The 15576-nt window shown below is 32.7% G+C and overlaps 2 protein-coding genes across 5 annotated transcripts; one reads left to right on the plus strand and one right to left on the minus strand.

Moving 5' to 3' along the window:
* The first annotated feature begins 58 nt into the window (after nucleotides 1-58).
* LOC149900722 (uncharacterized) lies at nucleotides 59-3538 on the plus strand. Of its 4 annotated transcripts, none has more exons than XM_090112252.1 (7): nucleotides 88-155; nucleotides 806-985; nucleotides 1081-1198; nucleotides 1643-2622; nucleotides 2708-2863; nucleotides 2955-3166; nucleotides 3283-3538. In XM_090112252.1, exons 2-7 carry the CDS (start codon nucleotides 851-853, stop codon nucleotides 3437-3439), a joined length of 1758 nt encoding a protein of 585 aa, XP_089968378.1. In that variant the 5' UTR covers nucleotides 88-155; nucleotides 806-850; the 3' UTR covers nucleotides 3440-3538. The 4 variants fall into 4 exon arrangements, with proteins under 4 accessions (XP_089968376.1, XP_089968378.1, XP_089968377.1 ...); XM_090112251.1 differs by having other exon boundaries at nucleotides 90-155; nucleotides 720-985; XM_090112250.1 differs by having other exon boundaries at nucleotides 59-985.
* Nucleotides 3539-7550: 4012 nt separating this feature from the next.
* Polr1C (RNA polymerase I and III subunit C) lies at nucleotides 7551-9545 on the minus strand. Its single transcript, XM_090112333.1, has 6 exons — nucleotides 9311-9545; nucleotides 8927-9227; nucleotides 8731-8850; nucleotides 8185-8367; nucleotides 7794-8021; nucleotides 7551-7722 (listed from the first exon to the last, which is right to left on the minus strand). Exons 1-6 carry the CDS (start codon nucleotides 9362-9364, stop codon nucleotides 7613-7615), a joined length of 996 nt encoding a protein of 331 aa, XP_089968459.1. The 5' UTR covers nucleotides 9365-9545; the 3' UTR covers nucleotides 7551-7612.
* Nucleotides 9546-15576: the final 6031 nt, after the last annotated feature.

Raw genomic sequence — 15576 nt, forward strand, 5'->3', positions numbered from 1 at the left:
AGCTCCATAGACAACCAATTTATAATAATTTTACTGAAAAATTGAAAATCTGGTATCATTGGAAAGTATAATCTAAAAATGGGCAGTGAGAATATGAAATAAATTTAGCAGTACCTATTATGATCGATAATGTGTCGATATTAATGATCAATAATGTGAAGACAATTACTTATTAACCATTAAAAAACACTTAGAAAAAAAAGAGCGTGTGTGCCGAACACCGTGCACGACCACACGTATACAGAAGTGAAATTTTTTTGGCAAGATTGAAGGATACCAAAATCGTCGCCTCCATAGCGTGACGGTATTTGAGACGGGTGCTCGGTACACACGTTCTTTTTTTATCAAATTAATATTAAATGACCGCATCTATGATTCCATGCGGTCCACAGACATATGATATGTCTGTGATGCGGTCAATAGATCGTTTCTTTTCGAGGTTGAAGAGTTTGTTTGTTTGAACAACCTTTAGTAGATTATGCCTGCGCAGGTAGACCGTTACGTATGTGGGAGTAGACCAGTACAGATTTTTGGAGCCTATATATCTATGGTCGGTTGACCTGCGCTGGTATACCAGTACTGTGAGTACGGTATACAGACTATACAGCGGGTATACCTTGTGGGGTATACAGTACGGTCACAAGTACGGTAGACCGTAGCGTGTGTACATATGATTTACCTACATCACCTACAGATCAATAATTATATTTGTTGAGAAGGTGGTTACCATGGCTACCGACAACTGTAAGCAAGAACGTAATAACAGTAATGAAAACATTGTTGTAATATTTTCAATATATTATAGAAGTGGGACTATTACATATAACTTATATATAAAAAACAATGTGAGATGGAATCAGACTTGGATCCAAATATAATAAAAGCAACACAAACATCGCTTGGCAAATATGTTAAACGTCCTCCCTTGAGTGATAAGTTATTGAAAAAACCACCATTTCGGTTTTTACACGATATTGTGACTTCAGTAAGAAACTAGTACTTACCGTCTTCTATCACTATATTATGATACCAAAAATGATTAATGATTTTGTATGTTTCTCTTAATTTGTCTAATTTCAGGTGTTAAAATCTACAGGTTTCTTCAATGGTCTATTTGATGAAAATGAGCTCATATCTGATAATGTAAAGGATAGAGATGCTAAAATATCGTTTTTAAATAAAATTATATATGTAGTGGGTATGTAAGAACTTTAATCATAATAATTAAGTACATAAAGTAGACGGAACCGGGACCATATACCAACTCTGGGATTTCATAAAATTCAAACAGATAAATTTTGCCACCCTGTTTTGAAGTAGGTAACTATTTACGCACCTTCTTAACAAGGAGAAAAAATAATATTTTCTGTATTGATTCAATATCCAAGTTCCAAGTTCTAACGATACAGTTTAGATTTTAAGACACTCGAACGACATAACAAAAAAAAAATCAATTCTGAGTAGTACCTTTGGTATAATCGTAAACGCAAAGTTAACTTAAGAAAAAAAGGAAACGAAATAATTTTATTGACGGTACTACTACTACTACTACGGTACTTACCAACATAAAAATTAAATATTTTGGATTAAATTTCAATATTGATTTATATCCCGATTTTAACTACCTGATTTATTACTAAAGGCAGAACGACTGGGGAGCAACTGCTTGTGAAACCGTCCAAAATTGTTGCCGGCCAAGAACCAGAAAAAACAAATGAGTTATTGCAATGTCTAGCATTAGCCCTTGATAAAAAACTTACATCAGATGATGCAGTTAAACAATTTAAACATGAAAAAGGAAGAGGCGCTAAAGAAGACAAACATCCAAAGGGTCCAATTGAGAAAATTGACTCTAAAAAAAAGAGTACACCGAGAGAGATTGAACGATCGAAAAAGGGTTACAATCAAGGAGAAACGCTTAAGAATAAATCAAAAGAAACAGTTAAAGTCAAAAAAGAATCGCCGCCCAAAATTACATCGCAACAAAACAAGTTAAAATCTAAAGAGAAGCCAGAGAAAACACTAACTAAAGCACCTATAGAAACTGCAAATACTAATACAGACCCAAGTTCAACTCATAACATTCAGATAAATACTAATGAATCAATCAATTTAGAGAAAAACATTGATAGTCCAAATGAAAAACCTAGAAATAATGACCTCAATACTATTGATTTAAACCAATCTCTTAATACTGAGAGCAGTATACAAACTGCCAATATAGCTCAAGTGCACAGTCCAAGATTAAGTGAATTAAATGAACTTAATCTCGCAAGTACTGAAAAAACTGACTTAGGCAATGCAGACCTTGAAAATACAGAAAAACACGAATTCATTAACGATGACATAAATGGTGAACGTATAAAAGTTGAAAGTGATTTTAAAAAAGAAATAGTGGAAAAAGATTATCCTAAGGAAACTGATAAAATATCTGCAAATATGAAAGTAAATGATTTGCAAAATATTGATGTTTCGAACATAAGACCACCCAGTGCTAGACCTGCGTCATCTCGACCGGGTGCACCGAGAGTACGTGAAAGACATGAAAATAATGTATCTTCGAACAATATTACCATTATTGGGAAGATTAATATTATATCCGAAAATTTGTTATCGGAAGAGGTAATTTTAATTTATTCGCCTTGAAAATTGTACACTAAATGATTTTATATAATGTTAATAACTTTGTTTCATTTATTTGTTTCAGAATGAAGAAGCAAGTATTGTTATAGAAAATAATATAGATCATGATGGATTGTTAAATCAACCTGAACATGTTGTACCTAATCAGCATGGTCATTTAGTTCAACAAATATTAGATTCCCAAAAAGAATTTACAAATGTTTCGGGTAGAACTGAAATTGTAAGACGTTTCACTTTTTAAAAGGATTCTATTTATCTTAACTTTCCTTACAATGACGTACTTAATGAATGACTTTAATGAATGTTTGCAGGAATGGCAATTCGACGCACAGAAAGCAAGAGATGATACAAATAAAGACATAGACCAATTGCGTTTTAATATACAAGCTCTCTCTCGGATTGCAAATCCTTTGGGTAAATTATTGGATCATATACAGGAAGACGTAGAAGTTATGCGACAAGAATCTCTTCAATGGATACAAACATACGAAGAGTCTTATAAAGAATTGTTAAAACAGAAAACGTTAGTAAATTATTTAAAATATTCCGATAATATACAACACCATGAGCATGCAACTTTTCTACCAATAGCCAAACCATCAATATAATAAATTCTAATGTATTGTACATTTATTTCAGATTAAGTGAAGAGCTTCTGCTTCCCCTTCACTCAAAAATTAGTCAATTAGAAACAGAAATTACTGAAAAGCAGGAGAAAATCAACGACCTAAAAATAATAATTTATAAAAACAATTCTAGGATCGACAGACTTTTAGTAACTGGGAATATGCATTAAATTAAACTGAATTAATTAATTGTGAAGAGTTTACATTTTGTTATTGTTTAGGATACCAATTAAAATATTGTAAAGATCATTATAATAATATATTATAGTTAAAATAGTGTACCCATGTGTTCATTATTCGGCTATCGTTTCACGCATCAATACTTCTGCTATTAATCCGGGTTAAACATTTGAAATAATAATTCTGATTTCTGACAGAGCCAAATATCCATACTTCCATCTGTGCTTCCATACTAATATTATAAATGCGAAAGTAACTCTGTCTGTCTGTCTGTTACTCAATCACGCCTTAACTACTGAACCAATTTGCATGAAATTTGGTATAGAGAAATTTTGATACTCGAGAAAGGACATAGGCTACTTTTTACCCCGGGACATAGGATAGGTTTTATCACGGAAATCCCACGGGAACGGGAACTATGCGGGTTTTTATTCGCCCGTGGTACATATTTATGTTTTCTCTACATAAGAAACATCCAAGGAATATAATAAAAAAATAATTATCGATATCGGTCCACTCGTTCACACGTGATGCCGTGACAACGTGAAACTGGTTTCAATTTTATATATAGCTACATAATAATATGTAGATGTACATATATTATATTCTAACAAGCTTTCCGACCGCGGCTTCGCCCGCCTTGTCTAAAAACTAATCTATACTAATATTATAAAGCTGAATAGTTTCTTTGTTTGTTTGAACGCGCTAATCTCGGGAACTAGAATGCTACGATTTGAAAAATTGTTTCGGTGATAGATAGCTCATTTATCGAGGAAGGCTATAGGGTATATATCATCACGCTACGAACAATAGGAGTGGAGCCACGGGGGTGAAACCGTGCGGAGCAGCTAGTTATTTAATAAATACATTGTTCATAACTTATAGACACTGATCATAGATTACCCATTTAATGATATTTTATCTGTTATTCTGACACTTCGATTTAATAACATTACTCTATCTGTGATTGAATGGCAATGAAAAAAAAAGAGAAAAATAAAAAAATACGTCTCGATACTTCAACTCAATGACAAAAGCAAATCTCAATAATTGTGTTTATTGTTTCAGTTTCATTTAGTGATACAATAGATGATGCTTTCTGCATATTAAATACTCAAAAAATATTGTGTACCTATATAGTACTTGTTTAAAGTAAAAAGATTTTACAATGGGTAGTTTAGATCAAGGGGTATTGACTGGATTTATCTGTAGATTATGTTCGGAAATGCATCGTGTAGTCTTACATATTTATGGAGAAGAAGGAATTCGCTTGTGCATATCAGAGAAAATAAACCGTTATCTCTCAATCAATGTAAGCATATTTACAACTACGTAAGTAACTATTTCGAAATTAAATAATATAGACAAGTAAGTCATATTTTTTTTAAAGGTATCTCGTTCGGACCCCCTTCCAAAAACGATTTGTAAAAATTGTTTGGAGCGCTTGGAGAATCAACATAGACTTGTAATGCGCATTGAACAGGCAGCCAATATGTTAAAAGGCCAAAGGCGAGCCAGAGTGATCAGAGGGTGCTATGTTAGTGTGTGTGACTCCAATGGACCTCCACATCCCCCCATACCAAAATAAATATTCAAAGCAATACTTCATCCTCATCTAGTTTACCATTTAGGTTATTATAAGTTTTATAAATGTTTATCTCCAGCTAAAATCTTAGTGTTTATTATTATATACTACAGATCATATGAGTCATTTAACATGGTAAAAGTATATAGTTTTACACTATGTTGAGATCTAATGATTAGATGCACTCATTAGCACTCGGCATCAGTGATGCTATCAGCAAAACTACACTGTATGTTTGTTATCATATTATGAAGAGTCAAAATGGAAGTTCACGTTGACATATTATGACAATCTTGTTGTAATATATGTAATGGGTACAAGAAGCTTATATCTAATACACTGGAGATTTCAGAATGAACATTAACTTGTAACAAGAAAATATTACCTTGAACGATGCCTGTATGTTTTTTTATCCCTTTCACACCTAACTTGGCAAGTGGGACATACTGAAATCTCCAGTGTATTAGATATAAGCTTCTTGAATGGGTACAATGTTATCATTCAAAATAGATACAATTTGAATTTGTTGTGTCACATAGTAGAAGATACTTTTTATTAGAATCTGTGTTCTTTAGATTTGGGTAGAACTGTTTTGACGTTAAAAAATTTATTAAATTTTTTCCATGTTAAGATGCAACGACTACTTCTATATACATATTGTTGTCTTGTACCTTCTTATACCTTAATCATTAATGCAATAAGAAACCAGGTGTGACAGGAAGTAAATTTAAAGTTAAGTATATTATTTTACATGATTTATAATGTTGCTTTTGTCATATTATGAAGTGTTGAAAATCCCCAATAAACATTTAAATTCTTACCAGTACTGACTTTTGTTACAGCATTTACTGTTTAAAGTCTTACTTGTATGTTTAATGAACAAAATTTTTCAATGTCAGTCAAATAATTTATTAAATTGAGTATCTGAATAAAACAATCTTCCTTGTATTGTGTTGTTGATATTTTATTTTTGTAGGTTTACTATGTAATAGCTAGCGAGTAGCGAGGCAAGGTTTGTAGTGTTTAAAAAATTAATTAGTAAAAATATTGATTTTATTGACCTGCTATCATATTCAATAGAATATATACCTGTTCCTTTCGTTTTTTTTTTCTTCAGAGTAGAAAAATTAATAATGATGATTAATATTATAGTTTTCGTTAAATTTCTTCAAATGTTTAACTAAAGTTGTTTCGATTTTATCATTTATTCACATATTTTTTTATTATACAGGGTGTCCCACTTTCGGTATACTAAGCGCAAAGGGACTTGTAGTTTTGCATACGCTGAGTACGTAAAAAATACTTATAAAATTCCAGACGCATTTTTTTTTTCAAATAGAGGAGTTCTTAAAATTCCATGTGTACACCCCTAAATTCTAAAAAGCAACCCGCCCAACTTGGCCACCCGCACGTGAGCTATCGTTTAAGATTATGTTTTCATAGACAAAATGCTCATATTAGCAAAGCGATATATGCCGGCTGCGCGAAGCTAGAGAAGAATACATGGATTTTAAGGAAAAATTTGGCGAAAAATTTTTCACGTAATTTTGTTATTTGAGTATTTTTTACGTGATCAGTGTATGCAAAACTACAAGTCCCTTCGCGCTTAGTATACCGAAAGTGTGACACCCTGTATAATACTGTATTAATGGTGACAGCTGCAAATTTTCAAGGTTTAAAAGGAATTTTACTCTAAATTAGAAAAAATAATTAAATGATTCACAACAAAAAGTAATAATAACTTGAGATCTGAAATGAGGTAAGAAAACTTTGTTTTTGTTAAAATAATATTAATAAAAGTATTGTATGAATTTTTATTATTTTAAATTATGATAAATTTCAAAAATAAGATAGTAAACATATTCTTTATTCTGTGTTTTTCTTTATTCAATTCAATGTAGTAGTCATGGACGTATAAAAAAAGACGGACGGTATATCGCCTAAACATTGAGTGAAGCCTAGTAATGGCGGCGAAACATCCATGTGTGTGTGCCATGTTGCCATGGCAACAGCTGTCCTGTTGACAATGGCGGCTGTATTTTTTTCTATAAATTTTGCCGTAATAATTTTGTCATTAAAACATAAAAGAAATAAGTTGCTTCCCTGTGGAATGTAATCCCTCGTGTTTTGTTATTTAAAATTGTACTGTTGCGACACCATTTAACCACGCAAGACGGAATTTTAAATATTTTTTGTGAAACAGTGACGCAGTTAATCAGTCGGTAGTTCACGACGTAATGGCGGCCGACTAGCTTACTATGGTGAGAGTGTGTGCGTGTTTATTGTCTTTACACGATCGCTAGCTTACTATGGTGGCTTCACGTTGTTTGTTCGTAATACGGCGTCCGTCTTTTTTTATACGTCCATGGTAGTAGTAGGATTTACAAATAGCATTTTTAGAATAACTAAGGTGGGTTTTGTTTTAAAACCTACAATTTTATTAAAATAATATAATATAATTACTAATTAGGTATATTAAATTATATATAAGTAATAATTAATACAAAAACCTAAGATAGTTAAACTTGTTTTATTTATTTATTTTTTATTAATATTCAAGGTGTTTATTTCTTAGAACTTAAAATGTGTTCAGCTCATCCAATAATGTTTTACACTTGTCTCTTAAAATTTTAACTGCTTCAACAAAGATTGCCTGCGGAGATATTGCACCAATGGATTCAACATTGACTGCAAAAAAGAAAAATTCATTATATCTAATGAAAACATTTCTAGATATATGAGTACATAATGATACTTACAAATGAAATGATCCCTTATTCTGCTTAATATTACCGCATCCTTTATATTGTCATATCTGTAAACGTTTCTACTGCAGCTGTCGTAGCGTGCATCCTTTACATAGGCACATCCATTTGAGTCAATACTAATAACTCCTGGTGAAAAGCAACTTTGTAATAAACACGCATCGCTTCCATTTACTTCCCGCGTCAATATAATTTCTGGTAATAGCCTGTATGTCGCCGTAGCTAGAAGAAATGTAAGTTAGAATTCATTACAAATATGATTTTATGTATTAAAACAATAGACAAAAATATCAATTCATGCATGCCATCATCTTATTATGTATATTATGACTGTTTAATTTACATTTTTAAAATATAAAGCATTTTTAAACATTATTGTACTTACCAACAGGTGAAAATTTAGCATGATCCTTTCCAATGCCTTTGACGGCTATAAGACTTAGGTCTAATTCATGACCGGGTCTCATTTTTGATATTAAAATATCACCGTGAACTGGACCTATGTCTCCATCCTTGTGTACTGATGCCTGATTGCCAATTGGATGCCATTTTATTTGAGATGAGTACACTAAAACATTTAAGAAAAAAAAAATTATAGAATTATGTAATTTATATTCATTATTACTTTTTCTCAAAAGAATCAAGATATTTATGTATTAACCAATTAAGAATAACAAGTCTCAAACCATCTTAATATATATAAATCTCGTGTCACAATGTTTGTCCTCAATGGACTCCTAAACCACTTAACCGATTATAATAAAATTCGCACACCATGTGCAGTTCAATCCAACTTGAGAGATAGGATAGTTTAAACATGTAGTTAACATGGGTGAAGCCGGGGCAGACCGCTAGTTTATTATATGTATAGAAAAAGATGCGCAGAATCTTCAATACAATTAAAATAATAGTGTTGTAAATAATATATTACCACTATGATTTTCATATAAATCGTCAGGCTTAAATGATTCTTTTGTCTGTGATTTATTGGTAGTGCACTTTACTTTCAATGAAAACTCCAATGTATCAAATTCAGTACCCTCAGTAGCACCTAAAACATTAAAAGCATCTAATATATATTTCTTCATTTCACTGAAGTAAATTAATTCCGTTTTCATTATTACTACCTTCTGGACGGTACTCAAATAACCTCGGGTCAGCTTTTAGTGGAATCAATCCAAGTCTATGAGCGAGAATTTCATCTTGAATAATTGATGTATTATTTCTAATCAAAACCTTTTCTATAGCCATACTTGGAACTTCACTCAACATAAGCCTACGAAAGGCATTTGCGAAAGCTGGTTGTATTCCAATTATATCAAATTCCATTTCTAAATTATCCATTCTTACGATAACTATACGCATTTCTTTTGTAAATTTTTTAAAATTCCATTTCTCATCAGCCATTCCATAATCATTGGGTGCATTCTGTAATTGACATAATTATATGATTATCCCGATAAATAATTAAATAATATGTAAATATTAATAAAATCAAGAACAAAATTAACCTTAACTCGAAATTCCTCAAGATACACTCGTGGCTTTTCGTCTAATTTTGGCATTTCAATAATATATTCTTAAACTTTGCCTTTTAAAATGTTTTTCTTAATAACAAGATAATAACAATTTAACTTTACTGTGAACTAAATGTTTGAATTTCACAAAATTACATTCACAACAAATATTCACATGGTAAAAGTTGCCTCGTGTAAACAAATCAAACTGTCACTGTCATTTGTCAAACGCCATAGTATTTTTTTTCCTTGATGGCAAGAAGTTATTATAATTATTTGCTGGTGTCAAATTAAAAACGCCGTAGTAGAAAAATTGTTCACTGCCACAAAAAAATTTAAAATAAAGTACCTACCGAAAGCGTTGAGTATTTTCGGTCTCGGTCGAACATGCCAGTATCTAGAAAGATGTTTTTGACTTTTATCCATACAGCATACTCATAAGTCATATCCAAAATATAATAAATAAATAATAATAAAATAAAAATCTTTATTTACCAAAAAAGCAGTACATTACAGTTTTATAGGAGATCCAAACTAGGCTGTTGCCTGTGTCTTGGATCTAAGAAATGTTATACAGGTCTCTAAAATGTCTAAAGTTTAGTTACATAGGAACACTTTGACATTAAAATAGAAATATTATTTATTTAACAAAAAGTGTGATTGTGTATAAGAGGGTCGTGTGTGATTGTGTATATGAGAGTAGTGTGTGATGTGTGTGTGAGTGTGTTTGTGATTGTGTGTGTGTGTGGTTGAGTGTGAGTTTATACTTCTGTGTGTGTATTTGTACTATCAATGCTTTATATTTTGTTCCAAAAACGGACGAGAAGAAAATTTATTAATTGCTTTGTTTTCATTCTTACGTTTAAACCAGGTCTTCTGTGTCGCTATACGTTAATTCGTGAAGCCAGGATTTCATTATCTTGTTGCATTTGTGCAAGTTACAATTCTTCAGTGATTTAGTTTTGCAGACATTATTGTAAGTGTGGATGAGTGAGTAAGATGGACTTCGTCTAGCTATTTTTGAGTTGTATGAAGGAAGTGGGATTCGATATTTTCTTTTCCTTAGTAGTTCCTCGTAATCGGGGCGTGAAGCAACAGATTTGTGGGTAAGGGTAACTGCTGATAGTATGTATAGTTGGCGGACGCGATGAACATTGAACTCCCGATACAGTTCGTTTGTCGGAAAGCGGAAAGGCTTTTTTAGAGTTACTTTGATTAATGCACGTTGTGCTCTCTCCAATTGCAGAAGGTGTGATTTAGCGGCACTTCCCCAAACGGAGATGCTGTAATTCATTACGGATTGACAGAGAGATATGTATACTTGTCGTAAAATATTAATGGGGGTACAGTTGCGGAGCTTCTTCATTATGAAGATGAGTTTCCTTATTTTAACTGAAACTTCTGTTATATGTTGACTGTAGTTTAGGTTGCTATCTAAAGTAACTCCTAAGTATTTTATAAACGGAGTGGTTTCGATGTGATTACAGTCGCATGTTGAGTGAGTGATGTTGGGGTTGGTACAAGTATGAAGTTTAATAGTCTGATTTGGCAAAAGCTTTTGATGTGCGGATTTTGAGAAAGACAAGAATTTCGTTTTCCTAGGATTTAAGGTGAGTAGGTTTTTGTTGAGAGCTTCTAGTATGGTTAATAATCCTAGTTCTGTAACCTTTTGTGCATGTTTCCAATCATTACCGTGAAACAGAACAGCAGTATCATCGGCATAAGCAATTGTGTGGGAGTTTTCTATAGTCAGTTTGAGTATATCATTTATGTAAATGGTGAAGAGAGTGGGGCCGAGAACACTTCCCTGTGGAACACCGAATTCTATATTTTGTTTAGAGCTAAGGTTACTGTCAATTTTTATGCACTGAGTGCGGTCCGTTAAGTAGCTCTTAAACCAATTTAACGCTGTGTCTCTAACTCCCATTACCTCCAGTTTCTTTGCGAGTAGTCCGAGTGATATTGTGTCGAATGCTTTAGCCAGGTCTAAAAATACGGCTATGCAACATTCTTTATTTTCTATATGTGAAGATATTAAGTTGGTGAGTAGGGAGATAGCATGTTCTGTTGATTTGTTTTTTCTAAATCCGAATTGATTATCTGAAATTAGTTGATATTTGTCTAAGTAAGATGTTAGTCGATAATTCAGCCTTGTAGTATTGCAACCTCAGATTTGCAACACAAATCACAATATTGCAATTTGCAGTGGTTAAGTTGTACACGTTCAACGTTGTACACAAATTGAAATATTTATGTTATGTTTTATATGTGTTTCAAACGTATCTAGTCTGGAACTTTCAACTTTTTGATTGACGTCAGAGGTCTGTTTGACTAAAATTATGTACATACTTAATTACTTAAAGCTAAGACTTAAAGTTAAACAAAAAAATCTACTATATACATACTACGAATATATTATGACTTCCTCTTTATTTTTTATTATGTAGTTTTAAATATTTACCCACGTAGCATGGTATTGGAATAAAATATGACAGCGTTTATCGATATCGAACCAGCTGCCCCAGACCTCAGCAGACGTTGTTCTGTCCTATTGCCCCTATATTACTTGCTCTGTGTATTGCCCCTTTTCGTGTTTTCTCTCCCTGACCTACTTACCTTGTGCCTAAAACGTAAAAAATATGTGAATTGGTTGTGCCGTTTTCGAGATTTACGCTTAGCAACACGTTTAGCTATTCATTTTTAACACGCTTTTATTAGCTTCACCTGTACGTTTGTATGTATCCGACATTTTTGTATGTTACCGACTCCTTAAGATTTGATTTTGACCCATTTTACACAGACTGTTTTAATTAAAACTTTGTACACTCATCAAGGATCGATTATAAATTATAATACATACATTAATGAGCTGTAAACTAAGCTAGCTACCCTCTTATCACTTACCAGGACCTTAACAAGAACGTTAAAATTTTAAATCGTAGTCAACGGACGTAATAGTTAAGAGAGCTAGCGCAAAGCTACCTGTATCATGTATGTATTTGACCAGACCTGGATTTTTGTGTATTGATTCCTCTATATACCTACCTACTATACCTACATGAGATGGGGAGTCACTAAGCCCAGAGTGGTGGACACGGCGGGTGCTCAGGTAAGATAGGTGGAAATTTTTGGCGAATTTTAAATCCATTGGACCACGTCTGCCAGTTTGATATTTGAAAATACATTATTATTATTATCGGAAAATAACAATGGCAGACCATTATCACGCGGGTAACATTCTGGCAGACACTTATGAAAGTACATACTGAAAAAAATAAAATTTTGAAAGTAATTGACCAGATCTGCCATTCATATCATCGAGATATATTACTAGAGGGGTTATTCCAAACAAAAACATTGCGCGCGGCCGATGTGGTGGGGTACGTGTGGAACGAGCGAGGCGTGGCTTCAAGTTCAAAGATTAAGCAATGCGTGCAGATGCGACACATTGTGCAATCTGTTTACTCGGTACTATCTGGTGGTACTGATACTAGGGAATTAATAAAACGAGGATTTTATATTAAACTATGTATTTTAATTTCCTTTAAATAATATCAATTTATTAAGCTTTTGTCGTTTTGTGTAGTAATCAATAGTTTTATCAGTTTTTGCTTCATGATGTAATTTATATGGATACGATGATTCAATGTTGATGGCGTTTACGTATAAGAAACTCACATTTTGAAAAATCTCACGCGAGATTCGAGGATGGGGGAGGGGTTGAATAAATTCTCACGACATCTCACCAGGGGGGGAGGGAGGTGCAGAAAATTTTAAAAAACACCTCACGTAATTTATGGACGCCCCCTTACTCGATCACAATTTTTGTAACTTTACTATAAACGGAACTACATTTAAAAATATACTTTATTTATTGAGTTATAAGGTTGCTTCCATTCTGTTTATTTACATTCTCAAAAACATCAATCGCTGCAGAGGTGGCTTGCGACAAAGGCGGCTTGTGTCAAAGGCCTCGGCGATATCATTTAAGAACATAATATTATGTACTTTAGGCAAACTTGTTATAAGATCTATTTTACTTTCTTATTAGTCCATTTGACAAGGATATTGGGTAAGATACCTATTGGAATAATTTTATTATTATGTATGTACTTATTAAATCCGCGTATAAAAAAAATTTTTAGTCGTGAATATAGAAATTGGGTCGCATTTTTTTAATCCGCGAATAGTGAAAACACGAATAAAGGAAGCGCGATTAAGGAACTTTTACTGTATTAGTTTCTGTGAATGTTGTGTTCATTTGTAATTGTTGTGCATAATAATTTATAAATCCTATTGGAACAACTATTGACTAGGCTTTTTTTAATAAATAAAAATAGGTAAATAAATAAATATTACTTAATATAACCTACCGTTTTACTTTGCGTAGTCGGGTAAAAGTATAAATATTTAGGTACTACACCACGGTAATCTTTCCTAGTAGATATTGTATATACATAGTTAAAAAAATCCAGTTACATTTTTTTAACAGACTCATCGATAGTGTCACGTCTGTGCTGTAAGTCTATGAAAAATGGCGCGAAACGCAGAACGCGTGGTGATTTTTCGCAAAATGATAACAATATTAGTAAAATGCATGACTTACTCATAATAAGGAAACTTACTGGTGAAAAGTCACTCCTCGGGCTTTGTTTGTATTATGGGAACTGTTAAAACAATATCTAAGCAAACACGAAGGCATTTTGAACAGAGCAATAACACGTGTTGACGCGGCAAGCGGGGGGCACAGTCCGACACAGACTAAAGAGACTTGTGATTCTTACCTCTAGCTCGTGTTAAAGAGAGTGTAGTAGCGATCGCCTCTCTAGTACGTAGTACATTCTATCTCGATGATTCATATATTTTATTTATTAGGGTCTTAAAAACTTATTTTCGTCACGGCAGACTTTTTCATTAAGTACAGACAACAAGACTTAGCTACTACTTATCCATGGTCAGATCTATGCATGTACTATCTCTGTAGCTATCTTTTTTTCCTACTAAATCACTATTATTCTCACTCTAGCATAGTATTTTTATTTAATATAGGTACTAGCATTTAAATAGTCTAGGTTTTATACCTGAGAGGCTGAGAGGGCTCTTTTCGGTTCCCACTATAACGGTTATTGCCAGATGTTTTCAGTATAGCACAGATTAGATACTAGCAGATACATCACTTCCATGCAAAAGTGAAAATTACTACGCTATAATAGCCTACAAAATCTTAATAATAATAACTACGGTTCACATATCGAGAAGAAAATATATATACCATAAGTACTACCTACCCGCACAAAGTGTCGAGATAGTGCTGCCCGCCGTGCGACTCACTTGCAAGCACGTCATTGCACGAATGCCGCTAGGGTTGTATCTTTTTGTATTATTAGACGTGACGTATGCATATTATGAAAAATCACTATATTAAATAACTATCTCTATACATGTGTATAAAAATGAATCCCTATTTCCCTTTGTCACGACATCACGTGTGAACGGCTCGACCGGATTTGATGATTCTTGTTTTGGTGCGTTCATTCTTTCATAAAAGGAAAGAAAAATCAAGAAATTGGGATCAAAAAATTGAGAAAATTTGAAATAATACGGGCGTATAAAAAGCATGGGTTTGACAATTTGCGCGAAGACAGCTGGACAATGTGTGTCTGGTCAGCTAGTACATACCTACTTAACTTATGGCTACTTAATATTTCCCAGGTTCTTTTCCAATACCAAATCTTTGTCTCAAACATAACATTATTTTATTAAAGTCTGTCATGTTGTCTATATATTTTTAAGGTATATGTATCTTTGATTTTGAAATCGCACAAAATAAAACAAATCGGCGAAATAATAAAAATCTGGATTTGTTCATATAACGGATAGTTGGGCTACAAAAATGTAGATAAATTATTCTCATGTGTAACAGTAACTTCATAATTATTTTCTATTGATCTTCAGAGTGCAGATATATAAAACATCATTTCAATTACTTAGTATATGATGTTCATCTGGGCTTGGATTTAATTCAAATCAAAATATTGTGTAGGTAGCTAAGTTACTAATATTTAAAATTTAATATATTATATTAACTAAAAACCGGTACATGAAGAAGCTTCACTAACGCTCTAGACTCTAGAGTTAGCTTTTTAAATCCTAATCTCTTAATATTGATATCTTATGTGCTTTCGCTCCGCCGCACCTCTTTGTAAGAATTATTGAGAAAAGGGTTTCTCATTATAAATTAATCATATCTCAACCATTGA

Source organism: Colias eurytheme, chromosome 18, assembly GCF_061535395.1.
Source record: "Colias eurytheme isolate Ceu_HAF_F1 chromosome 18, ilColEury1 Martin Lab GWU primary, whole genome shotgun sequence".
Lineage (NCBI taxonomy): Eukaryota > Metazoa > Arthropoda > Insecta > Lepidoptera > Pieridae > Colias > Colias eurytheme.

Bases quoted from the DNA above. Each gene is read 5' to 3' on its own strand.
- LOC149900722 (XM_090112250.1), top strand. From the start codon at position 851: ATGGAATCAGACTTGGATCCAAATATAATAAAAGCAACACAAACATCG. The intron at 2,864-2,954 runs GTAAGACGTTTC...GAATGTTTGCAG, and splicing joins TTTCGGGTAGAACTGAAATT to GAATGGCAATTCGACGCACA. The intron at 3,167-3,282 runs GTTAGTAAATTA...CATTTATTTCAG, and splicing joins GAATTGTTAAAACAGAAAAC to ATTAAGTGAAGAGCTTCTGC.
- Polr1C (XM_090112333.1), bottom strand. From the start codon at position 9,364: ATGCCAAAATTAGACGAAAAGCCACGAGTGTATCTTGAGGAATTTCGA. The intron at 9,228-9,310 runs GTTAATTTTGTT...TGTCAATTACAG, and splicing joins TTGAGGAATTTCGAGTTAAG to AATGCACCCAATGATTATGG. The intron at 8,851-8,926 runs GTAGTAATAATG...TTAATGTTTTAG, and splicing joins ATTTGAGTACCGTCCAGAAG to GTGCTACTGAGGGTACTGAA.